This window comes from Mercenaria mercenaria, chromosome 9, assembly GCF_021730395.1.
Source record: "Mercenaria mercenaria strain notata chromosome 9, MADL_Memer_1, whole genome shotgun sequence".
In the NCBI taxonomy this organism is placed as follows: domain Eukaryota; kingdom Metazoa; phylum Mollusca; class Bivalvia; order Venerida; family Veneridae; genus Mercenaria; species Mercenaria mercenaria.
In genome coordinates, this window is record NC_069369.1 from 52,446,421 (window position 1) to 52,472,655 (window position 26,235).

The 26,235-nt window shown below is 33.5% G+C and overlaps 1 protein-coding gene across 10 annotated transcripts in view; it reads left to right on the forward strand.

Moving 5' to 3' along the window:
• The window catches only part of LOC123547119 (nuclear hormone receptor HR96-like), a 277,908-nt gene that overhangs the window by 244,137 nt on the left and 7,536 nt on the right, over positions 1-26,235 (forward strand). For 8 of the 10 annotated variants that reach the window (XM_045333954.2, XM_045333955.2, XM_045333950.2 and 5 more), the window contains one exon: positions 18,782-19,010. In XM_045333954.2, the coding sequence (XP_045189889.1) occupies positions 18,782-19,010 (229 nt within the window). Of the gene's footprint in view, positions 1-3,563; positions 4,271-18,781; positions 19,011-26,235 lie in introns of those variants that run through there. The other 2 variants (XM_045333943.2, XM_045333942.2) reach the window with 2 other exon arrangements.

The following is a 26,235-nucleotide window of genomic DNA, read 5'->3' on the forward strand; positions in this document are numbered from 1 at the left end:
TGTCAGGCTTTGGCCTCTTCAGTGTAGGAAAATACACCATTTCAAGCTGCCAACATCTGCAAATTTGATTTTCTGATGAAAAGAGTCAAAATTTAAAGGGTCACTAGAACTAAAAATAGAAAAAACTTTTAAATGACTTCTTCTCATGAATCAGCCTGATTGGTCATTACCAAACTTGGTCTGTGGAACCGCTTTTCTCAGTTGTTGAGCTTGGCCTTTTCTAGCAGCTGCAAGAGCTAAAAATAGGCAAGGTTTTAAATAACATCTTTCCATGAACCAGTTGATAGATCTTCCCATACTGATTCTGTAATATTCTTGTTTGGTCCCCTCTCATATTTGTTCAAATGGTTCCACTTGGCTTCTTTTAGGGACCGCAAGATCTATAATAGAAAAACGTGATAAGAATGAATATGGTGCAGTTTCGAATTTCACTAAAAATGGCTAAAAGGTAAGGTGTTTGTTTACGTTATAATTATCATAATATTATTATGTACATGTCAATATTTTTGTACACTTCAACATACTTGCTTTCAAAAATATTTTGTTTTGATGATGCAGTGTATATTTTCATACATTTTCAAATTTTTCCTCACATTTTCATGTATATATAGCATCCCAAAATTTTGGATGCTGGACATAATAATAAGCTTTTGAAAACTGGAAAGTATATTGGTACAAACATTTTAATGTACTGTTATCAGAATGCTTGTCTTCTTTCAGATACAGAGTAAATAAAGTCAAGGTTTCTGGGGGATGATACATGCAAACTTCATCCATGGTGATACAGTTTTCACTGAACTTGAGGACACAACAAAAAGAGATGAAGAGAATGGCGACAAAGACCTTATGGGTAAAATAAATAAACTGGCAAGCAGTTACATTCTTTGGCACAAATTGTGGGTAGACATACAGATGGAAGTGTTACAGGAACTGAAATGGAAGATGAATGAGGCACTGATGCTACAAATGAAAACACAGAGAATGAGGAAGTTCATCTGAAAACACCGTTGATTATGTCATATTCAACTTCTTACGCATCAGAATAAGGATGTTCCAGTGCACCAAGGTGCTGAAAACGGTTATTGCACATTGATAGAAGGGTTTCCGCTGCAGTATGTTAGGACCACATGAATAACTTTACAGTCGTTGTCAGATGGTTTGGCGACTTTGGACGGAAATTAGCAAGAATTTGTGCAGAACCCAGGCTTGCATGATAGGCACTTCAATGGCATACCATTAAGGTGACCGAAAATTTACCAAATTCATTTCATGGACTTGTGTGCACTTATAATTGTGAATGAATGTGATTTACAGATACTCAGAACAAATGAATGTTTTCTGGTCTCTGTATATTTTTAATGTCTGGTGTCCTATATTTGAGATGCACCTAAAAACATAAATACTATGCATAAGTAACCTTTTTTTTGGAAATTGATTTGTTATTGTTCTTTATTAGATGTTACAAAAAATTGTTAGAAAAAAAAATAAATCAGGTACTGAAGGTAAAAATAATAATTATTGTTATTATCTTGCCCATTCCAGTCTATCTATACTTTAAAATCACTGCATAAAAATTAAACAGAACATATTGGCTTTGACATAATTTTACGTTGAGCAAGACTTAGTTCATTTGAAAGCATCATCTCGAAGTGGACACTGTTGTTTGTTGTTGGGATGACTTTGTTTTTGTTTTTGGCAGAGGCTCATTTACTTAGAATTAGATGTAATGGAAAAGAAAATTGCACTGGAATTTCATGCAAGTGTCATGATCAGTTGTTAACCACATTAAGACGTCTTGCAGTGTGTGCAACCCAGGTTACTACGTCCAAGGTCACTGTCACACTTGAAGGTCAAAGGAAGTGATCACAACATTTCACTTTCCTTATAACAAAGTGGCGTCTGGGACTATCAATCAGCCATAATGATAGCTCTAGGTTATTTGCCCTTGTTGCAAAGTAATTGTGTCATACACCTTATTTAAGCAATAAAGATTGTCTTATTATTCAAAACATATAAGGACTTTGAATAATTTTGATAATAATTTACACCTCTAGGTATATTTTATACTTTTTTCTATGTTAATTATTTTAATTGACTAATGCTTGATACTACTGAACTCTCTGTTGGGTCATAGATTGTTGTATAAAGTCACCTACATAAAAATTTCATATGTTGATAGAGGTGACTTTATCAAGTTGATAGATTTTGATTGAACTCTGCTGAAAATTGCATATTCAAATTTTCATGAGGTATCCTCATTACTGCCACCATCTACATAATTTCTTATCTATTGTGCGAACTAAGACAGATAGTTCATTATTTATTCAGTAGTTCTGTGTTATGGATGCAACATATTGCCAAATGCTGCACATTTACATCAATTGTAACACGTCTGGAGAATTAGATTAAGCCGTTGATGCATAGGGATACTGACCCATAGGGCATCCAATGTGACAAATTTATTAGCCAGCGAATGCAACTGTTCCGAAATTAACTGATCGTTATCTTTAGATTGTTTTGAATAAAAGCATTCCTGAGGGCATAATATCTACATATTAGGTCCTATTGGACAAATATATCTCTTTCTTGTTCCATTAATAACAAAGATGAGCAGTAGTGCAAAAAGTTCGAATGTCTGGTTGCAAACCTGACAGTCCTAGTTTGCGGTTAATTATTACATGTCTAGGGCAGTTTTAATAAATTCAGAAAGAATTTTTTTTTAGTTAAAAACACCAATTCTCAAAAACAAATTCTCCTTGTTGCAAACTAAACAACATCTACTGAAGTTTCAGTTTTGTTTTAAAAGAAGAAACATTTTCACATAGAAAAAAATTCATTTTTATGCACAAGGTATTGTAAAATTATCATTATTTGTTTCCTTTTAGATCTTTGAATGCATTTTTATGTGTACAGATCTCGCCTTCATTCTTTTGTTTTGATTATTTTCACTTTCTGCAAATACAGCGGGTATTACTTTTGTTTTTGTGATAATCTAAAGGCTTGTGCTTTCAAATATTCTTCTAGCGTTGTCAGATCTGCTGGTATATTACTATGTTCTATTCAGCTATCAATAATAAAGTAATGCGAACATAAAAGCACACGTATGTTTTTGCAATTAAAATTATAGCTATTATATTCTGAGGAACTGAATTAATCATGCATGGTAACTGATTCATAATGAATAAAACATACCTCACATGTTTTAAATTTTATGACTTTCTTCTTGAATTGTGAGTATGGCTCATAAGTTGAGTTTATTATCAGTTTAAACGTTTTGAAACAGATTTCTTAAAATCAATAACACCTACATTCAACTGCCAAGGTTAGATATATTTATGACCTACGCTTTAGAAATCAAACTTTTTTTCACGGGGTAATTAAAACAATTAGAATGTTTTTAAACCCAAAAAAATATAAATAATGTCGTGCCAGTAAGTAATCCTATAAATTGTATGTAGGAGGAGCTTCATTGTAACAATATTGCTCAGAGGCGTTTGATGATTGGCTGATAGAGACATAGTGCACCGGTTCACCTCGTACTGTATAACGTATTTTATTTATTAACAGTCAATAGTACAGACAGGCTAGTAGGAAAACGGTACAGAGATGAGATATATCAAGGCTTGTATCAGTGTCATCTCTACATCTTGTTAGAAGGAATTGATTTCGGGGACTTATTTTGCAGTTTATAGAGTTCTCGGGCTTAAAATTCTCTTCTCTGTACCAGTTAGATTCGGGCTTTGGAACTGTGAGGATCAGTCTGATGTGAATTTGTGTTGATATTTGTGGATAGTTACTTTTTATTGGTTTTTGTGGTTTTTTTGGAGAAAGTTTATGAAATCTTTCAAATCGGACATCTCTGATCTGTTTTAACGCCTGGATTTTTTATGTTTAAATTTATGATCAGATACTTGTGAACTGTTTTAAAAAGTGTGAAATATTTTTAAAAAAATTGAAAACTACAATTTCTTTGGATTTTGTTGGAAACGTTGTTATCACAATTCTGCATTAAGCTTTTTAAATGAGAGATTTGTATAAAAACTGAGTACAGATAGATAAATATGATGTTTTCTGACTACGGTGGTCGCCCAGGGCCACCCCCACAGTGGAATCAGCCCCATCCACACCAACAGCTGTATGGACCCCCAGGACCGTATAACCAGGGTCCGTCACCACATCAGATGGGTGGTGCGGTATTTCCCCCACGCCATAGGATCGATCCAACTAGTGAAGTGTTCACTTGCTTATTTGGGGATTTATTTGTTAAATGGTAGGTTATTATAAATTAGTTTTATACTATATTGCCCCATAAAATATAATATTCTGGGTGGAGTTGCCCATTTACAGGCATATTTCGTTCACTGCTCCCAAGCTTTAATTTGGAACTCCCTTCCCTTCAAGATCAGGGAAGCTCACACGCTGGCTGCTTTCAATAGCCTGCTAAAAACCGACTTCTTTGTACAACATTTCATTAACTGACTAATACATTTTATTTTTTTCATAACACAGCGTAGAACAGTATTTTATCCTAGGGTCACTTAAATTCTTTTAATATGTATATATGTTTGTTGTGTTTTATCTATATGTTTTACATTCATGAATTTTGTTAAATTGAAATGCATTTTTTTGTTTGTGTTGAATGCATATTTGTTTGTGTTGTTTGCAATTTAGTCTGTAAAGCACTTTTGAACGTGTACATGTGCATGAAAAGATGTGGTATAATAATAATAATAATAATAATAATAATATTGTTCAAAAGAGATAAAAGTTGGGTTCATTTGGAGAAACAGGAAGTCTCAGTGATAATTTTTCTCTGATCTAATGGTCACCAAGATATTAAAAATACTTCATATGCAGTTTTTGACATTCGATCATTTAATGTGCATAATGTTGTCAATGCCAGGGTCGATGCGGTCAGTACAGTAAGGGTTACACATCTGTCATTTACAGCTGATTAATGGTCAGTTATATATACATGTCTGAATGTCCAGGTCTGAGACCCTGAGGTCATTAAATGTCAATGTTACTGACCTCGTAGTGCAACTTTTATTTACTTTTCATACAACAATTGCAATGTAAATAGATCGTAAATCAACATAAAATTCCTTCCATCAAAAGGTCCTCTAGTACTATTGAGTTTATTGCTTCATAAAACGAAGTTTTAAATGACGTTGTTAATGAAAATATGCCGATAAGATCCCTAAAAGTAATACCCAATACAATTGCTCATTAACATGTTCATATATGGATGTCTTAAAGTTTATGTACAGAGAATGCACTTGAGAAACACGGAGTCGGCCATCTCATTTTCCAATAACACTAAAATGTGAGCGCAGTGCATTATGTACACTAGGCGCATGTAGTACAGATTCAAAATAATGTTAATCAATGTAAAAGTTCAATTTACCAAACAAACAAAAATAGGTATAGATTTATGTCATTTTTATGTCATAATAATAAACTGAGGTCTATGTTTTTCATTATATATATTTTGTTGTTATGATGTTGTTACGTATTGTTGCTATATTATGTTGTTATAATTATGTACTAGCTGTAGGCTGAGATTTATAAGTACATGTGTATATTAATAACTTGGAGAATCAGATAAAAAGGCTGGTATTATTGCCCCTGGGATGCACATATTGGATCAGTTTTTCGGCTGCTTTTTAATCATTTTACCAGAGGGATGAGACAAATAAATGAACATTTTATTACCAGCAGATTACATAGCTTAACAATAAAGATCAGAGACTATTTTTGATCATGCAAAAATATTAACTCTTCTCTTTTTATGTATCACTGAAATTCGTAAGTTTTAAGACATAACCCAAATATGGATTTTCACAAAATGGTTTTTTTTTATATATCAATGTATACATTCTTTTTAAGTTTTGTGAAATCCCATCCTGTGTTTTATCACCAAGAAAGTGTACATTTTAATGAATCTTGATTATATTTCTGTTTTTTTGCTGCTGAAAGACGTCTTAAATGACTGTCTTAAGTGACTCGTCTTTTACTTAATTAAATAGACTTAAATGGATATGTCTGCGGTGCCCCACCTCAAAGTCATGCAAAAATGTGTTTGTCAGACTATGAATAATTAATGCCTCCAAAAGGAAACTATAATGCCGATTTACGTAATCACCGATTTGATTATTAAAATGATAATTTTACGTCATTACTCTTAATGAACCTAAAAAAATAACGTAAATAAACTTTTGTAGTCGATTTATAACCAGATCATTCCAGTTTTTGCGAAATTAAAAAAAAAAAATGGTAGGAATTTGTAATTTTAGGTATACCATTCATTTTTACTTAATCGTACATTGTTAAAAGTTTATTGTACCATTATGTCTTTGTACAAAGTACAATACTATTCGTTAGCGTTACGATACTTTGCAGCACTGTGTGTCATCATTATGTTGCAATACACGTGAATGACTCAAGAATGATACAGATCTGTTTACAAGTGCCCACTTAAAGACTGGAAAAAATATTACAAATAGATATATAATTAACATTGTAGGCTTTATGTAAAAAGTTGATCATACTTAAGAGGGTCAGGAAACAGCCATATAATAACGCCCATTGTATTGTATACTTTATATTGTACTTTATATCTCTGTACATCATCCTACAACAGTATTGCTGGAGTATTACCAGGTGCAGCCAAATTATGTAATTGAAGGAAGGGTTAAAATATGTATTGTTGTTTCAAAATTTTAATCATTTACAAAATTGTTATCTTCATCTTTAAGTTATTGAGTGGTACGAAACCTACTTGGGACAAAGTTATAACTTAGGAATTAGGTGTTTCACGAGCATCATTTAAGCAGATTCATTTTTAGTTATCCAGGCTATTCTTAAAAGCAGCACCGAAGGAAAATAAGATAGATTTGTCCTAATAGTTTTCAAAGTCCATACTTAGAAGAGAACAAAAATAGTATACTTCCAAACTTCCCAGACCACATTTGTCTTGAGCTCAGTTTAGATTAAATATCCTAGTAGATCCAGAAAAAGGTTTAAATGTCACTTAAGGACAATTAAAGGATAAATTTCACTAGAAGATTCAAAATAAAACTTTAAAAAAGTTTTAAGACCATGAAGTGTGGGAATACAAACAAATTCATTGGTAAATTTGAAATTTTTAGTAAGAGCTGACCAATCAGATGGTAGACTTTTTAGACTTAACTGAACATTTTTTTCCTCGAGAAAACTAAAAAAAAACACCTCTACTAATATGAGACCAAAATAAACTAAATGAACATGGCATTTCTCATTTAGCGATCTAACACCTGAAACTTTACCTCACATTTGATGACTTTCAAAGTTTTAATGTTGTAATTAATATAGCGTATTGTAGTCTTTACTTTTGTTGTTTTTTTATCAACAAACAAGAAGAATCGCTTGAAGGTTTAAAGAGTCGAAAAGTCACCTCGGCACAAATGATACAACAATGTTGAAGTATATTTGGTTGAGTAACTTAAATTTGGGACAAGCAACAAAGTGTAAATGTTTCTACTTTCTGCTTAAGAATATCATTTTTTATGGCTTGTTTAGAATAAAGCTGTTCTCACCTTTTTAAAATTCATTGAAAAGATAGCTGACGACAGTGAATCTGATAATCATGGACGCTAACAGGATTACAAAGAACAAACTGTGTGAAAATAATTAATATACCAGTATTTAATCGGATATTTCTGAGACTATTTGAATAAGGTGACTATTCAGGAATGGTAATTTAAATTTCCTTCCAACCTCTCCATTCTTTATGGCAAAACACAAGACGAAGAATTTTGTGGATGCAAAACAACTGTAGTAGTCTTAAAATTGCGTATAAATAGCTCACTTAAGTACATTTTGTACTTCCTTAACTAATGGATGTTTACCATTTTTTCCACTGTAATCTTGTCAGAAAACTGTTTTTTATATAACAAAAGACTCATTGTTGCCCTGGTCCTCAGATTTTACTGATATAACTTCTAGGTTTTCATGAAAGAACTTCAAGATTTCAAAGATAACTGCAGAAAGTCTAGAATACTGCTAATCTTGATAAAGAAATTCAATGAATTTTTATTGATTTTTACATTTGAAACCTTTCTGCAATTTTCCCCTCAAAGTTGTGATTTCAAATGGGTTTTTGAAGGCTTAAAATGGTTATCCAGTCAATAGAAAATATAATATATGGTATATCAGTTGCTCTCCTAATTTTCCAAGCGCCAAAATCTATACAAGAATGGTTAAAATTGGTCAATATTTCCACTGCATATCTAGTCTTATTCAAATGCAGACAACAAAAAGTCCTGATTTAAACCACATTTTTTTTTTTCAGTTTTGAAAGGTATTTCAGTTGTTTCGAAAGTTACCTCCGAAACTGGTCATTTTGTCATGGTTTGATCTAGTTAAAAGTCATTTGTACATTAATTAATAAAAATGGTTGTTCTGTCATTTGAACAAAAAATATTCTTTTGTGCCATTAGTTACGTGTTTCCCACGAATCCAGATTGTCCAATCATAAGTACGTCAACAATTTATTCACGATTCCTCAACTTCCTGAGTAACCGACACATCACGTATGGAAAAGTAAAAGGAAGTGATATATTATTTATATAACTGCATAATAATTTATACATTAGAGATTTGTGCTACTAAGGTATTATGTATGAAACCCATTCCTTTAGCTCATTGCTAGTTATATTATGTACCTGACAAAGTTCAATGCTTTCGTTTTTTGTTGCAAATCTTTGTAGATAGCTCGTCAAAATATTCCATCCCATTCTGTTTGTGCTGCCAAAAGTCCATCCTAATACTCTGTTCACTTTTAGACTGCAGTTTGTAGGAAAATACTGTGAAATCATATGTTTTCAATTATGGGACTACCAGTTATTTTCATGAATTTTGTTGTTTCTGTCAATCCCAACAAATAAGGGATATTCAAATTCATTTGCTCTTAAACATGATTTCAAAGTAAACCATAGAGTTTCTGTGTGAAGTTGGTTTTAATCATCATTGATGATATGACTTAAGCTAAATTTCTCTTTTACAGAAAGATTCGTAACTGATCTCTCGGGCTTAAAATTGCAATGTCAAAAGTGTTTGTAATACTTTTTAAATAGTAAAATTAATGTTTTATTATTGTTCATATACTTTGAAAGAAATTGCCAGTTTCTTTATAAACTTTGCCTCAGCGAGACATATTTGTAAATTAAAAATTTCTTATTGTATTGTTTTAAGCATCTTTATAAAATCTTTTACAATCCCAGTTTATTTTTTATGAAAGTTCTAGTTATTAAATGTGCAAGATTGAACAATGTTTCATTAAAATTTCCCTAGTTTTCTAAAATCTGAAGAACTCTCAAGGTGCAACATTTTTGAAGCTCTACTGGTGACACAAGAAAAACCTGTGTGTGGTAAATTAGAAGCTTTTGTAAAAATCAATCGCTTTGTAATGAAATGTAGAAGTATTTCACTTATTGGTAACTTAAACATTTACTTTTTTGAATGCTGAAGTATAATTTGTTAGTTTTTCAAATCTGCAATCTCTTAAATTTTCAATCGGTGACATTATCAGTCAAATCTTTTTGAAAAGAAAGAGATGGTATCAATGAAACTAATGCTTGACATAAATTGTTACTCTATACAGCATTTGTGAGAAAAAAGCTCTGTTAAAAAACTCTCAGAGGTATAGAATTAAGTCGTTATATCCAATAAAAATGATAAAAATCACCCTTCATATATATTTTACAAATTATAACATACCCTTTTTCCATGTATATTTATGTACTGTAGTCATTGAGTTTGGAAAATCATCACATTGCAGTATGCCATTTAAGTAAGAAATGATATGTCACGTATACAAATGTCTGTACTAATGAATGTCACTAAAACTTCATGTTTGTATTGTGCAGAAAAATATTTAGTACAAAATTCACTTGAAGTTACTGTCTAAAGATTTTTGGTCTGAAGCGTCCACAAAAATGAAAGTTCGAACAAAACGTGACCCAAAACTTAAATATAAATTTAAGAAACAGTCTGTTTGTTTTCAAGTATTTTCCTGAAGAAGTAACCATCATTTAATGTTCAAGAAGTTACAATAAAATCTCTAAACTCAGAATAAATTTACTGCAGTTGAAATGAAATGGATGGAAAAGAAGCAGTTAATTTTCAAAATTGGCGTAATAAATTGTTATCTGTTACAGTTTTTTGTAAAAACAAAAATTTATCTTGCAAAAAGATTTGTTATTGCGTTAGTATTTATTCAATTATCTCAGAAGATTAGCAAAGCTGACGAAGCGCTAAGTTTTGATCTGTTAAAGCCAAACTCCAAAGCAATGCAGGCATCGTATGTCTGAGAAAGTACTTATCGAACCCTCTGGAAGCATGTTCACAAGTTTACCAGATGTATCGCTCCATGTGACCCCAAAACATCGCGTACCTGATTATTGGTCTATTTAGAGAATATCTTTTGTAAATGCCTGGAAATCAAATTAAAGAAAATAGACTCTGTTCATTTTCACAGGTTAATATGAAGTCTGTTACACATGATATATTGTTTTATAGAAAGAATCCTTGTCATGTCTTTAATTAATTATTATCAGTAAATCAGTTAGTTTGATATAAAATAGGCACTTAAAATAACAACTGAATACTTGATGAAACTTTGCAGAAAACACCATTTAAATATAAGCATAGATGTTAGGCAGTGATGGAGTGGTTAAAAAGATCAATACAGAAAACACTAAGCAAACCTATTCATTGCAGAAAAGATATTGCATTAAAATCTCCCCCAAGATGATGCACTCTTGAGTGAAAAATTGAGTCTATAATGAAGTCAGTTAGTTGGCATTTGAAATTAGAGACTGTTTATCAGAACTCTTTATGCCTTTTACCAATTCCAAAATTAGCCTCATTTAATCTAAGTTTACATAAAAAGAATTTGAGGGTATCTGGTATTAGACAGGGGGCTGTTTTTGCTCCTCTATAATTAAGTTAAACAGGATCAGATTTCTTTCATTCTTTGAACTGTACAACACAGGGATCTCCTTTCAGAAGTACTGCCAAGTAGTAAAAAATGGATAAGTACATTTTTGAATGACATCTCATCTACTTAAAATCTTCTTGATTGAGCTTTTGTGTTCTCATAAAGAAGAAAGAATGAATTAAAAGGAAACCAGTATTCAAGTAAAAAAAAGAAGAAGTAATGTCATGCAGAGCCTGCCCACTTAGCTCATTAGGCAGAGCATGGATAGTCATGTGTTTGATCATGGGCAAGTTTCAATTTAATGAAACACACTGGGTCAGAAGTCCTATTGTCATCCACCTGCGATTCATATGGAGGAGTTGTGGTATTTACTTACAGGGAACAGTTAAGAACTGGTACAGAACCTAGGAACACTAGATTCGGTTAACAGTCCTCTGTTATATATCTGAAATACTGTTGAAAAATGGCCCTAAACTTCCCCCCCAAAAAAACTTAAAAATGTGAAAGTGATTATTTCAGTCACTGTATACATTGATTGAATCACTAAATGATTTCTGGTAATAATCGGGTACTTTATAAAAGGGTTAGAAGTATTTATTTCATAAAGGTGTTTCGATAATTGAAGATACTTTAGGAAGTGCAGATAGAAGGTAGAAATTAATACACATGAGTTCATGGCTTGAGAATTTAATTCAGGTAAGAATTACCATACATTTGTCTTCTTCTGTATCTAAATTTCCATATTGGCTATACCTAATTTGTAATAAAATCTAACATGTTTATTAGGATGTTCACAGATATACGACTTTCCTTGGTAATAACAAAATGGGAGTTGCCATTACTTGCTAATTCTTTCAACAAACAATTTACAAGTAGTCATAAGGTATATTTAAGTGCATTCTGGTGCATACGCCTGCAGATTCTTTCCAGCGGAGCATGGATATTGATATATTGGGAGGAACTATGATAGATTAATTCCAGGTATTGATGTATGGGACAAATCTGATGGCTGTATTGAAGTAGTTGGTAACAAGGACAAAATCAATATATCTTAATTGGGAAACCTGCTCATGTGGAAATGTTGATGAATCTATTACTCTGAGTGTTCTTAAAGTAATACTTTAAGTATAAGAATTATACTTAAATGGAACGTTGCTTTGTGTTGCTCTCTCTCTGAAGACAGAAAAGGTGTTATTGGTAGAGCAACATGTTGCATATAAAGTAGGACAGTATCTATTATGTTTTTGTACGAGTTTGTTAACTCCTGTTTTGTTTGTTTTATTTTTGCTTTTTAAGGATAGTTTTTTCTTGCAAACTTTTGTATTTTCAGTATCTTTATTTACATATTTTGACACAAGAATGTGCAAACCAGTTTTAAGATTAATAATAGGAAAATCACTGAATCAAAGCTTGACTCAGCTGAGTTAAAAATATAAGGGTTCTTCATATTCCTTGTTCTCTTGTGTTCAGTTTGTAAGCAGGTTGAAAAAGAATAAGAATTTCTTCTCATTAAGTTATATTTCTGTCCACCGTGAGATACAGACATGACTGTGCCTTTGGGCTTACTTACAAAATGTTATAAATACCTTAGTTTTATCAGCTGGGCTATCTTGTCTGCTGCACTCTCAGCTGGGCTATCTACACTAGGAACATGGGATGGTTCAGATTTTTCATTGGCTGGGCTGTATCAAGAATTATTACTTTTACATCATTGTATAGATGAAGGTCATTATATGACCGAAACCAGTAGATACATATTAAATAAGTAAAAACTATACCCGGTGTTTGACGTGTCGTTCCTCTTTACTCTCACTTATAACAATCATTGTGTAGAGTTCAATTCAGTGTCGAGTTCAACAAAGCTGTAGACTTGTGGTCAGATATAATTTATTAATGAAAATCTGGAATGCAATTTAAGTGTTTTAATTGATATATTATGCTGGTATCCATTTGAATTGTCTGCCCAGTATGTTGTCATTTATGGGGTTGTTTTACCTATTACCGTCCAATTAAACAACAATAATACTTATTTATATTACATGCATTTTAATTTCCTTCAATCTTTGCCCTTTATTTGCAATTGTTTGATGTTTTTTTGAAGCTCATACGATGTTGATTACAAAGGCTGCTATTGACACGTTCAATGCTGATTATGCAGGCACAATACCACTAATAAAACCTTTCTAATCTCATATAGTTTAATTATTATGGATTGTAGATCTATATTCATACAAACAGCAGTGACTTCATTTACATTTATAAAATGCATTACCTTAATGACGATAGATTTGATTAATAATTTAATGAGACTGGGCATCTCATCTGAAGAGGCGTTAAGAACGGGTCTTGTTTTGTAAGGAATAAATCCAGTAATGATGTAGTCGACCTTGAAATAACTGGAACTATGATGAAATTCTGGACTGGTTTATGATATTAATCAGCTGAAAGTTATAGTTTCTGTAATATTTATTGTCGTATCAACAGATTCCCTGTCCATGTCCAAAAAATTTTTACTATCATAATGTAGTTTTCTTTTGTCATGTTTTATTGTATTGAGGACATAGCTTTTATGTATGTGCTTTATAAAGACACTTCAATTGTGTGTCAGAGTTGTCAAGCGTATAGGGTTCATTCGGTACAATTTGTATGTCGGCGTATTTATATAAGGTGTTTAAGATTGAATCGTTAAATTCTGAAATGTTATTGTTTAACATGACGAGGGTTATTTGTTAAAAAAAAGTCTTAAACTGTTCAGTAGTCAAAATATGAAAATATAGATCTTTGATACTAAAAGAGGAGCATTGTGTTTTTAAATTATGCACTTGTCAAAGATCGTATCTAATTTGATAAGTCTTTTATGGAGTTTTTTCAACAATTGTTACTATACGTAGCACTTACCACCATGGTCATAGGAGGGATGACGTTCGGTGTTATGTTATTAATTACATTTAGAAAAATAGCATTTTCATTCCTGCTAAGTGTGACGTTAATTAATTTTCTGGCAGTCTCTGTGACAAATCCTGAAACTGATTAAAAACTTTCGGAGAATAAATATATAAAAATAACATCTCTGACTTGCCCATTTATTATTCCCATACACTCAATATTATATTACCTGCAAGCAGCTCTATTTTTAGCCCACCATCATCAGATGGTGGGCTATTCAAATCACTCTGCGTCCGTGGTCCGTCGTCCTTCCGTCCGTCCGTCAGTCCGTCCGTCCTTCCGTCCGTTAACAATTTCTCGTTATCGCATCTCCTCAGAAACTACCAGGGAGATTTTAACCAAACTTTGTCAGAATGATGTATTGGTACCCTAGTTGTGTCCCTCTGAAAATCAGACTGGTCCAACAATTTTTTAGTGAGTTATGGCCCTTTGTTTATTTCTATAATTTACATAGATTTATATAGGGAAAAACTTTGAAAATCTTCTTGTCCAAAACCACAGAGCCTAGGGCTTTGATATTTGGTATGAAGCATCATCTATTGGTCCTCTACCAAGATGATTCAAATTATTTCCTTGGGGTCTAATATGGCCCCGCCCCGGGGGTCACATGGTTTATATAGACTTATATAGGGAAAAACTTTGAAAAACCTCTTGTTCAAAACCACAGGGCCTAGGGCTTTGATATTTTGTATATGACATCATCTAGTGGTCTTCTACTAAGATTGTTCAAATTATCCCCCTAGGGTCAAATACGGCCCCGCCCCGGGTGTCACATGGTTTACATAGACTTATATAGGGAAAAACTTTGAAAATCTTCTTGTCCATACCACAAAGCCTAGGGCTTTGGCATTTGTAATGTAGCATCATCTAGTGGTTCTCTACCAAGTTTGTTCAAATTATCCCCCTAGGGTCAAATATGGCCCTGCCCTGGGGGGTAACATGGTTCATATAGACTTATATAGGGAAAAGCTTTTGAAATCTTGTCAATAACCTACAACATTCAAATTTGGACCACATGTATGGTTTTGAGTGGCAAGATGAACCTTGACAAGAGTTGACCTTGATTTTGACCTAGTGACCTACTTTCACATTTCTGTAGCTACTGCCTTCAAATTTGGACCACATGCATAGTTTTGTGCACTGAAACAAACTTTGACCTTGACATTGACCTAGTGACCTACTTTCAGATTTTTGAAGGTACAGGCTTCAAATTTGGACCACATGCATAGTTCCGTGTTCTGAAATGGAATTTGACCTTGATTTTGACCTACTGACCTACTTTAACATTTCTCAAGCTACATCCTTCAAATTTGGACAACATGCATAGTTTTGTGTACCGAAACAAACTTTGACCTTTACATTGACCTAGTGACCTACTTTCACATTTTTGAAGGTACAGGCTTCAAATTTGGAACACATGCATAGTTCTGTGTTCCGAAATAAAATTTGACCTTGATTTTGACCTAGTGACCTACTTTCACATTTCTCGAGCTACAGCCTTCAAATTTGGACCACTTGCATAGTTTTGTGTACCGAAATGAACTTTGACCTTAAGATTGACCTAGTGACCTACTTTCACATTTCTGTAGCTACAGGCTTCAAATTTAGACCACATGCATAGGATTGTGTACCGAAACAAACTTTGACCTTGACATTGACCTAGTGACCTACTTTCACATTTTTGAAGGTACAGGCTTTAAATTTGGACCACTTGCATAAATTTGTGTTCTGAAGTGTAATTTGACCTTGATTTTGACCTAGTGACCTACTTTCACATTTCGTCCTTGAAATTGAGCTAGTGACCTACTTTCACATTTCTCAAGCTACAGCTTTCGAATTTGGACCACATGCACACTGTTGTGTACAGAAATGAAATTTGACCTTGAGCTAGTCAGTAAGTCTTGAAATTTGGAACACTCAAAAATGGCACATTGGTGGGCGCCAAGATCACTCTGTGATCTCTTGTATTACATATACCTTTTGAATTTTGAAAATAAGAATATTAAACGAAAATTAAGATACTAATACAAAAGTATTTATTATGGAGTATTGTACAGTTGTTTCGTATGGTACAATAGTTTATAATGTAACACATATACAGCTGCTGACGGTCCGAAGGCTGGAGTTATAGCCTTACAGAGATGGCTTATTATATAGTCTTACATTTTAACCCTTATCTTGCTGGACATGACTGATTCTGCCTTTGCGAACAGTGTAGATCATGATCAGCCTGCATATCCATGCAGTCTGATCATGATCTGCTCTGTTCACCATTCTGTCAGTATCTTTTAGGTAAGCACCCCTTTTAACAGTTAATGGTACTGTCCAAATTGAAAGATGGACAAGTTCATTATAGAAATGTAACAAGGTAAGGGTTAAGCCTTTCTGCCATCAGCATTTTACCATTGTGGAGTTTTGCATTTTTTCCAAATCACATAATTAGATCTAATCTATGTTATCTTTTGAAAAAATGCTAAAACCTGAGTTCTTTAAATGACAGTGAAAATTTATCATTATTTGGACTAAGAGTTAAGGGAAAAGAAAAATGTAACATAGTGCAGATGTATACTACTCAAAGGAAATGTATGTATATTCTGTACTTCAAATTTTTATATACAAAAATAGATTGTTAACTATCGAAAGATTTTGTGGTTACTGTCTTTAAAGTCGGAAAACCGCAAAACTGCAACGATTTCATAAATTTGCATGTGGTGCACTTAACCGAATTTTATACTGACAAATTTTATATGAAGTTACTTCAAGTTTACCCAGGGAATTTATTATCATGTTGCATAAGATAATAAATAGGAAGAAAAGTACATTAGGCAAGGTCACAACTAAAATTTAAATTAAAATTGTGGTCACAAGTGTTTGACTTTGAATTTGCTTTTAACAGTCTACTAAATATTTGTTAATGTCTCACTATAAAATATGCTTGGTTTAAGTTACAAGAACCTTTTTTTAGTGAGTTGTGTATTAAAGTCAGTTCTATTAGCAAGGGAGACGTCTCTTGTCCCAAACTGAAATTCTGTTGTTTTTTTTTTAAGGGAGATAACTGGGTCCACTAAAATGTATATCCTGTCTTTTTTCCTTCATCTTAAGTATGTGAATGCTTCCTTGAGAGAAAAAGTTATCTTACTCTTAGTGGGCTCAGTAATATAATATTTAGATTTTTCAGTTTCCGAAGAAGAAGGGATAGATAAAAATATATTTTTAAAACATTTCCATTTTACCCAGATGTTTGTGATTTAATGTAACTTCACTTTGCAGGTGTCTATAATTGTTTCAGCATGTCTTCTTGAACTTCTTTATTGTAAGTTTATACACTGAAATGACTGAGTTTTTTTTTAAACTGGCAATTTAACTACTACGTTTTGACCTATGTGACACTTTTATTGAATTTTAAGTTGAATAATTATTATTATTGGTACTATATTCATTTGCTGGCAATATGCTTTTAGAGATGGCTGTTAAAAGTTCCTGAGAAAGAGTTATGATATAAATATCCCTTTAACTGCCAAGTACCTTTAATGCTTGTACTCAAATGATTTTTGCAATCAAAAGAAATTTGTTTTTCTTGTACTTGGATATGTCTAGATTATTTGTTCCATCACAAAACTAATTAGTATCCTCAATATCTTCATAACCATCATTGTCATAATCATCATGTTCCTATTCATCATTATCATCATAATCGTCTTCATCATAGTCATCATTGTCATTATCATAATCATCATCATTCCTGGCATCAGCAACGGCAGATGTGTTATAAAATTTATTGCCATCTTCAGCAATAACAACAGCAGTGTCTTTAATACGCATTTCATCAGCATCGTCATCATCATCATTGTCGTCTTCAGTTTTATCACTTAGAGGGTTGCTAAGTACAAACCCTCTATCCGTCTGTATGGTAAAAGTTAAACTTACTGAATGAAAGAGATTGGTATAATCAAAGTCAGCTACCGGAATGTAATTAAAACCTACAAAGGAATATAACTGCTCAACAGATGTATCTTTTGCTAGTAGCAAATATTTTCATTATGTACTTGTATTTATGAGGAAATCATTTTACCCCAGAGTATTAATTGATTCTTGGCATGGGTCTGCATATATACATTGAAAAATGTTGACTTTATCGAGAACAGTTTGTTAAAAAGTAAATATTTGTTTAGTTGTATATGCCCTTAAAAAGGAGAGAAAACAAAGTTTGTTTGGCAAATAATGATTTGTGAAAAGCGTAAACTGAATAGAGAATGGCTGTTCCGACGTGAAACTCTTACGCGATCGAAGGATAGCCTCATTTGCATGAATTTGGGTCATGCGCCACAGGCTATCTTTGTCGTAGTAGTGGATCAATTTAAGTTCACTTGGTGCAGTTTGTTATGAGGTCATTGAAATATGCTTGTTCAGGATCAGAGATTCCATTCCGAATATTTAAAAGTAATTCCCGCTCATCCATTCGTGAAATTATACAGTATTAGTTAGCATGAGGGGATTTAATACCACAGTATGCTTTTTGTATAAGCACGTACCCACACAGTTTTTTGTTTGCGTGTTAACTGAAGCAGAATTAGGTGGCAAAAAAAATGTGACTCCAAAAAACAGCTACGTATGTTGTAATTTTCGTCCCTCGGAAAATGTAATTTGTCCAAATGAAAGGAGTAGTCCTTTTCAAATTGACACATAATTACCAAATATAATTGTGATAATTTCAGGTTCGTAACCATTGACAGGCGTCACAGACTGAACGTGGAAAATGATTGAAGTTGACTATTAAGAACAGATATAATTTACTGTAGCCTATTTATGTTAAAAGTATACCTAAAGTAAATTCTTACTCATTTCTATTTTCAGTTTTGAGGACTCAAACAGTAATGGGTATGGGGACGGCATACCCAACCCTTACAGACCAATGGATCTGCGGCCTGATTACAATGGTATTGAACCAATGCACAAAAGCCGTAAAAATAAAGAAGACAAATATTGTGGGGTGTGCGGGGATCGAGCTCTCGGGTACAACTTCGATGCCATATCATGCGAATCGTGTAAAGCGTTCTTTCGACGAAATGCTCCAAAAGGACTGGTAAGAAATGGTTTCATTTTTGTTTCTATGTTTGACAAAATGAACTTAAACGGAGAGAAATGCTTAAGATTCCGAGAAATTAGGTTCAAATTTCAATGTCTTCTCGTATAAAGATGGCAGTATTTGTGTTTCCCAGTCAGCGGACATATTGATTAATGTTTCATGCTTTTAATTTTTAATTACACAGTATCTACTGTAGGTGTTACTGACTAAATACAAACACTGTGTATTCGATATTGAAGCAGAGGACAAAGAACATTTAGAGACAACAAATTGCAGATGAACTACAGACGGCTTGAAATCGTTGTCACCAAATTTTAAAAAGTAACAGCGTTAGAAATATGTTTTAGCATACAATGCATAACATGACATTTTAATGGCGACTGGTAGTCGGCCATAGTGTTGTTTAAAAGTAGTTTTTTGCCCCTGTGACTCCAGTTTGCGCTACCTTTTGATATTTAGAAAAGTAGTTTCATAGTAAATGTAATGAGAATAATTTTGAATTTTTTATTGCGATATTTGCAGCAGAATGCTGAAATGACTAAAATGCGATCATAAAATTTGCTTCAAAATTTGTCTTTATTTTGAATTAATAGGTTAAATTGCAATTGAAATTTTAAAAATTTCAGACTTATTTAATAATGAGAATAAAATGCTTTCTGTCATACTGTTGTTTTGTTGCCTGTACGCAAAATTACTGTAACTGTAAATGTATATATTACATAAAAAGTAGATACATTAGTTTCTCACAGGGATGACTATATAGCATTTGCCATTATTTGTTCTTGTCATATTAATTGTTTCAAATATGCTGGAATTAGCAATTTTGCCTCGATTATTGCTAGAGGTTATTCGGTACATTCCTCTAATGCAAAAACGTAAACAATTCGTCTCAAGTTGCTTGGAACTCAACTAATATTGGGGTATTATTTACAATCTCTGATGTATTAGTAGTGCTTTGTTCTTGTTTATTTGTGGTTTGGTTTAGATGTTCTTTTAAAGTGCATATGTGACTTTATCTAATACATTGTGGATTTGCATGAAACTTTGTCAAAAGAATTTCTGACTCACAGCGAAAATTCTTTGTTTTAATTTTCTATAAATGTCAAAAATAGAGAACAATATGTCACGGTGGTGAAGACAACTTGATTATATACAGAGGTCTTTCTAAAAAGAGATGATCATGCAACAAGCTATTCTAAGCTGTACTGAACCATGAGTACTAAATAAACTAGCCTCTGGTACAGAATAAAGCCTGGGCTACAGAATAAACTAGCCTTGAGTACTGAACAAACTAGCCAGAGGTACTGAATAAACTAGCCTCTGGTTCTGAATAAACTAGCCTTGGGCACGGAATAAACTAGCCAGGGGTACTGAATAAAGCCTGGGCTACAGAGTAAACTAGCCTTGGGCACTGAATAAACTAGCCAGGGGTACTGAATAAAGCCTGGGCTACAGAATAAACTGGCCTTGGGTACTAAATAAACTAGCTTCTGGTACTGAATAAACTAGCCGGGGGTACTGAATAAAGCTTGGGCTACAGAATAAATAAGCCTTGGGTACTGCATAAACTAGCCAGGGGTACTGAATAAACTAGCCACTTATACTGAATAAACGTGCCAGGGGTACTGAATAAACTAGCCTTGGGTACTGAACAAACTAGCCAGGGGTACAGAACAAACTTATAGCCTGGATACTGAATAAACTAGCCAGGGGTACTGAATAAACTAGCCTCTGGTACTGAATAAACTAGCCTTGGGTACCAAATAAACTAGCCTGGGGTACAGAACAAACTAGCCTGGGTACTGAATAAACTAGCCAGGGATACTGAATAAACTAGGTCTGCAGACAAATTTATCTACTTTTCTGTCAAAGTTTATTTTATATAATCATTTAAGGGTCCCATAAAAACAGAATTATCCATAAACAGCTGTTGCATCAGTGAGTTTTCAACAATTTGTGTAACATCAGTTTTACATTGGTGTGTAATGGAGGTTTTTGTTTTTTGTGCAGTTCTAAATGTGTTTTTTTACTACTGTATCTGTTTGTTTTATTTCAACAGCTGAAAGGGTTTTGAAAGTTTAGACACCTTTGATGCCAGTTAAGCACAATTGTAATCTAAAGAAAACATGCTTTGCAACATATGGCAGTTTATGCACCAAAATGCACCTACAGTAATCAGTTAATGTAGATAAGCAATAGTGTGCCAAGATTATGAATATTCATAAACTAGTCTTTTTTATCAACCATCGCAAATAATTTGTCATAGTCAGTAATATCTGCACAGGTCAACTGTTTCAAAACTCCTTTATCTGATTGGTTGATCCTGAGCACAGTGTTAAAATTAACCAATGGGGACATAATATTATAAGGCTGTATTCCAGCATCTGATTGGTTGATCCTAATTACAGTGTTGAATTTGACCAATGGGGAGATAATATTTTGAGGCTGTATTCCAGCATCTGATTGGTTGATCCTAATTACAGTGTTGAATTTGACCAATGGGGAGATAATATTTTTAGGCTGTATTCCAGCATCTGATTGGTTGAACATAGACGGTTTTGAACTTGCATAACCAGTTGGAAGATTATTCCAGATTTAATGTCTTAAATTAATCCTAGGACCCAGGCTTTCTTCATAGCATCCCTTTTCCTTATATAATGGAGAAATGACTCTTGCAAAATGATGTTATAAGATCTCCATAAAACAGACACACATTCTTTAAAAATTGAATAGATGAGTTAGTGTCTTTCATTAGAGGAATCTGTGTACTTAAATCTCTAAATATTCAACTTAGCAATCGAGAGAGCCTGTTTCTTCAACAGAAACTAAAATCTAATTTAAAAAACATCAAAACTAAAGTAGGTCCATAAAACTTGGAAAAGATTACTTGTGATGATGTGAATAGGTACAAGAACAAAATCCAGTATAAATGTAATTTTCTTAAGATTTTTTATCTAAATCTTTTATGTTTTTTTTTTTTTATATATATGAAATGCATTTTAGCATGGTTCTGTTCTACATGAGCATTTATCACAGTGGATTGCGGGGTCATGAGTTTGATCCCTAGACAAGGCCTATGTTCTCCATGACTATTGGGTAAAAGTCATCATGTAAGAAAATATTATGTCCTCCATCTCTGATTCATGTGGAGAATTTGGCAGTTACTTGTGGAGAAGAGGTTAGTACTGGTACAGAATCCAGGAACTCTATTAGGTTCACTCCCCGCCATTACATAACTGAAATATTTTGGAAAAAGGGCATTAAACCAAGAAAAAATTAGCGAACAAATAGAATACATTTTAAACTTTTTAAAGAAGAAATAATTGAGAAATGGTATTGAATCAAATCTGTAAGATTGAATGCTTACAGGAAGCATAGAAAAATGGACTCAAGTGTATGAAGACACTGTCAAGGTTATCTCCCTCTACTACATAATGGGAGGAACAAAATTTGAATTTTCATACTACAAAGATAAAAATAGTAATGTCTGGATCTAAATAGCCTATGGAATGAAACAGTGATTGCTTTACTTCTTGTTGACTTTTAACCAAAAGAAAAACCTGTTGCTTAAAGAATCCACTGGCAGCTAAAAATTAACAGCATCATTTTTCTGGCCAGGATGTGAATATCGGCGTCAATTAACCTTTATGGCATCTTGATAATACTTTTATGGCAGCTTTATGAATTTCCTGAAAGAAAAACATATTTTCCTATCTCTACTCAATTTTAAAAAGATTATCATAAAATATCTAGCACATGTTAAGTTTAAACATGAGAAGTTCATGTCAAAATAAATAGGTAGAACTTTAGTTGAACCAGTTTACGAATACAGCTATAGTGACTTCCAAGTGAAGTTTGCCGCTAGCCTGGTATAGAGCTATTAATCGAGAATCGCATTTGTTTGAATTTCAAGTTTGATTCCTGTGTGCAAGACATAATGTTCTCTGTGACAAATCTACAAAGCACAAACTATATTTGTCTGAAGTTAGTCATCCTCCACCTCTGATGTATGTGGAGAAGTAAGTTTCGGTGCAGAATCTATAAAATACAGATAAGGCTAACTGACTGTTTATTAACTGACTTGCTATTGAAAACTGCATTAAACCCGATCAAACAATCGTAGATGTATTTAGGAAAGTCTTTGATGTCCCATACATGTATTTTAGACACAGGCATGCTTTTAATTACCTTAGATACATAATGTACATTTACAAGAAATATTCACCTCATGGCTGTATGATATTGAAAAAAAGTTAATGATCGTTTTTACTTTTATGAAATTGTCAAGTATTTAAAATACAAAGTTGGATAATCTTGAAAGGCTCAAAATAAGGCAAATATTTACTCTGCATTTCAATAGCGGTTTCTCTAAATCAACAGACTAATGGTAAAACAGTCTAACTCCAGGTAAAAGATTCAAACACATACGGCATTTTAGATTTTGCGCTGAAATAAGCTACACAGAATGTTTTGAACAAGGTAATAATAACTTGAGAAGAAGACTTTAAATAAAGATATTTTCATGAAATATTTTGAATGATTTTTTATTTTATTTGAAAGCTGAATGTTGTTTACACAGGAGGGCATAATATATTTAAAGTCGAATAGATACTTGAGCTTAATACTGTTTAACCCTTAATGTGTTTCATAGAAATTTATTGACAACATTAGTTCACATATGAATATAAAATGATCTGGTTTACTAAATACGATCTACATTCTTTTGACTTGATTGAAGGTTACTCGGTGTAATTAAACTTTTGAAGGAAAAGTTTGCTCAACTTTAATTGTTCACTGACAGTATTTTGTCAGTGTAAAGTTTTTGCTAGTTTTTAATAGGTTTTATGAAGCATTCATTAAGTTCAGTATTACTGTTTGAAGTTTACCCTAGAATATTAGACTTTTAAATTTAACGGAAAAAGAGATTTTGAGTTAAGTTAGCAGGTGGTTGAGAAGTTGAGCTGATTAGGACTGTGAGGGTGGTAACATGTCTATGATGCTAATAAATTTGCTTAATCTATTATTATTTGTTGCCATGAGATGCTTTGATGCCCATTTGAGCCCCAAGAGATTTTTTGATGCCCATCTGAGGCAAAGCCCGACTGAGGCCAAGAGATGTTTTGATGCTAGTCTGAAGCCAAGAGATGTTTTAATGCTAGTCTGAAGCCAAGAGATGTTTTAATGCCTGTCTGAAGCCAAGAGATGTTTTAATGCCTGTCTGAAGCCAAGAGATGTTTTAATGCCCGACTGAAGCCAAGAGATGATTTAATGCCCGTCTGAAGCCAAGAGATGATTTAATGCCTGTCTGAAGCCAAGAGATGATTTAATGCCTGTCTGAAGCCAAGAGATGTTTTAATGCCTGTCTGAAGCCAAGAGATGATTTAATGCCTGTCTGAAGCCAAGAGATGATTTAATGCCTGTCTGAAGCCAAGAGATGATTTAATGCCTGTCTGAAGCCAAGAGATGTTTTAATGCCTGTCTGAAGCCAAGAGATGTTTTAATGCCTGTCTGAAGCCAAGAGATGTTTTAATGCCCGACTGAAGCCAAGAGATGATTTAATGCCTGTCTGAAGCCAAGAGATGATTTAATGCCTGTCTGAAGCCAAGAGATGATTTAATGCCTGTCTGAAGCCACGAGATGTTTTGATGCCAGTCTGAAGCCAAGAGATGATTTAATGCTAGTCTGAAGCCAAGAGATGTTTTGATGCCTGTCTGAAGCCAAGAGATGTTTTAATGCCTGTCTGAAGCCAAGAGATGTTTTAATGCCCGACTGAAGCCAAGAGATGATTTAATGCCTGTCTGAAGCCAAGAGATGATTTAATGCCTGTCTGAAGCCAAGAGATGTTTTAATGCCTGTCTGAAGCCAAGAGATGTTTTAATGCCTGTCTGAAGCCAAGAGATGATTTAATGCCTGTCTGAAGCCAAGAGATGATTTGATGCACGTCTGAGGCTATGGATTGTTTTGATGCCCGTCTGAGCCCAAGAATGTCTTGATGCCCATTTAAGGTTGAGAGATTTTTTGATACCCATCTAAGGCCAAGAGATGTTTTGATGCCTGTTTGAAGCCACGAGATGTTTTGATGCCTGTCTGAAGCCACAAGATGTTTTGATGCCTGTTTGAACCCACAAGATGTTTTGATGCCTATTTGAAGCCACGAGATGTTTTGATGCCTATTTGAAGCCACAAGATGTTTGATGCCTGTTTGAAGCCACGAGATGTTTTGATGCCTGTGTTAAGCCACGAGATGTTTTGATGCCTGTCTGAAGCCACGAGATGTTTTGATGCCTGTCTGAAGCCACGAGATGTTTTGATGCCTGTGTGAAGCCACAAGATGTTTTGATGCCTGTCTGAAACCACGAGATGTTTTGATGCCTGTCTGAAGCCACGAGATGTTTTGATGCCTGTCTGAAACCACGAGATGTTTTGATGCCTGTCTAAAGCCACGAGATGTTTTGATGCCTGTCTGAAACCACGAGATGTTTTGATGCCTGTCTGAAGCCAAGAGATGTTTTATTCTGAGTTTAAGATCAATCTGAGGCCAAAAGATGTAGATTTGAGCCTAGAAAACAAAGGTCTCCACCATATATCTCTTCGACTATGAAAGGCTTTTGTCACAGAGTTGACTTCAGGGTCACTCCAAGATTTGAAGTGCCTGGAGAATGAAGTCAAGAGCTTCTGTCCAACAGTGCATCATCAGTATAGGGTAACCTGCTTCATATCACATATAGAAGATAGGTGTTCACACAGAAATAAAAAATACATATTACTACCAGGAAAATGCCTTTACATATATCTTGCTGGGAAAAAAATAGATCTTAAGTGTTTTAAAAAAGATCTTCACTTCTAGCAAATGTATTTTTTTATTTGTAAGGTATCAGTAATTTAAGGCTTTCGTCTGTGAAATTAATTTGACAGTGAAGAAAGTTGGAGCCAGGAACTTTGTTGCACATCACTCATATGTTTATAGGTGACACGAAACATACAATAAATGTCTAAAATCTTGTAACTTACTGTCCCACGGTCATGTTTATTTAATTGTTTTCAAAAATCAAACAACAAAAAGTGCAACATTTTACAAGAGTTCAAGCGCTAAAATGCACGAAATATTTTACAATGAGTCTGTTGGCATTTCGGACTAAATTTGAGGACGATACTGCAGATGATCTTTTTTTTTTTAAATTAACAAATGAATTTGAGCGGGTATATGTAGGCATTGCTTTGT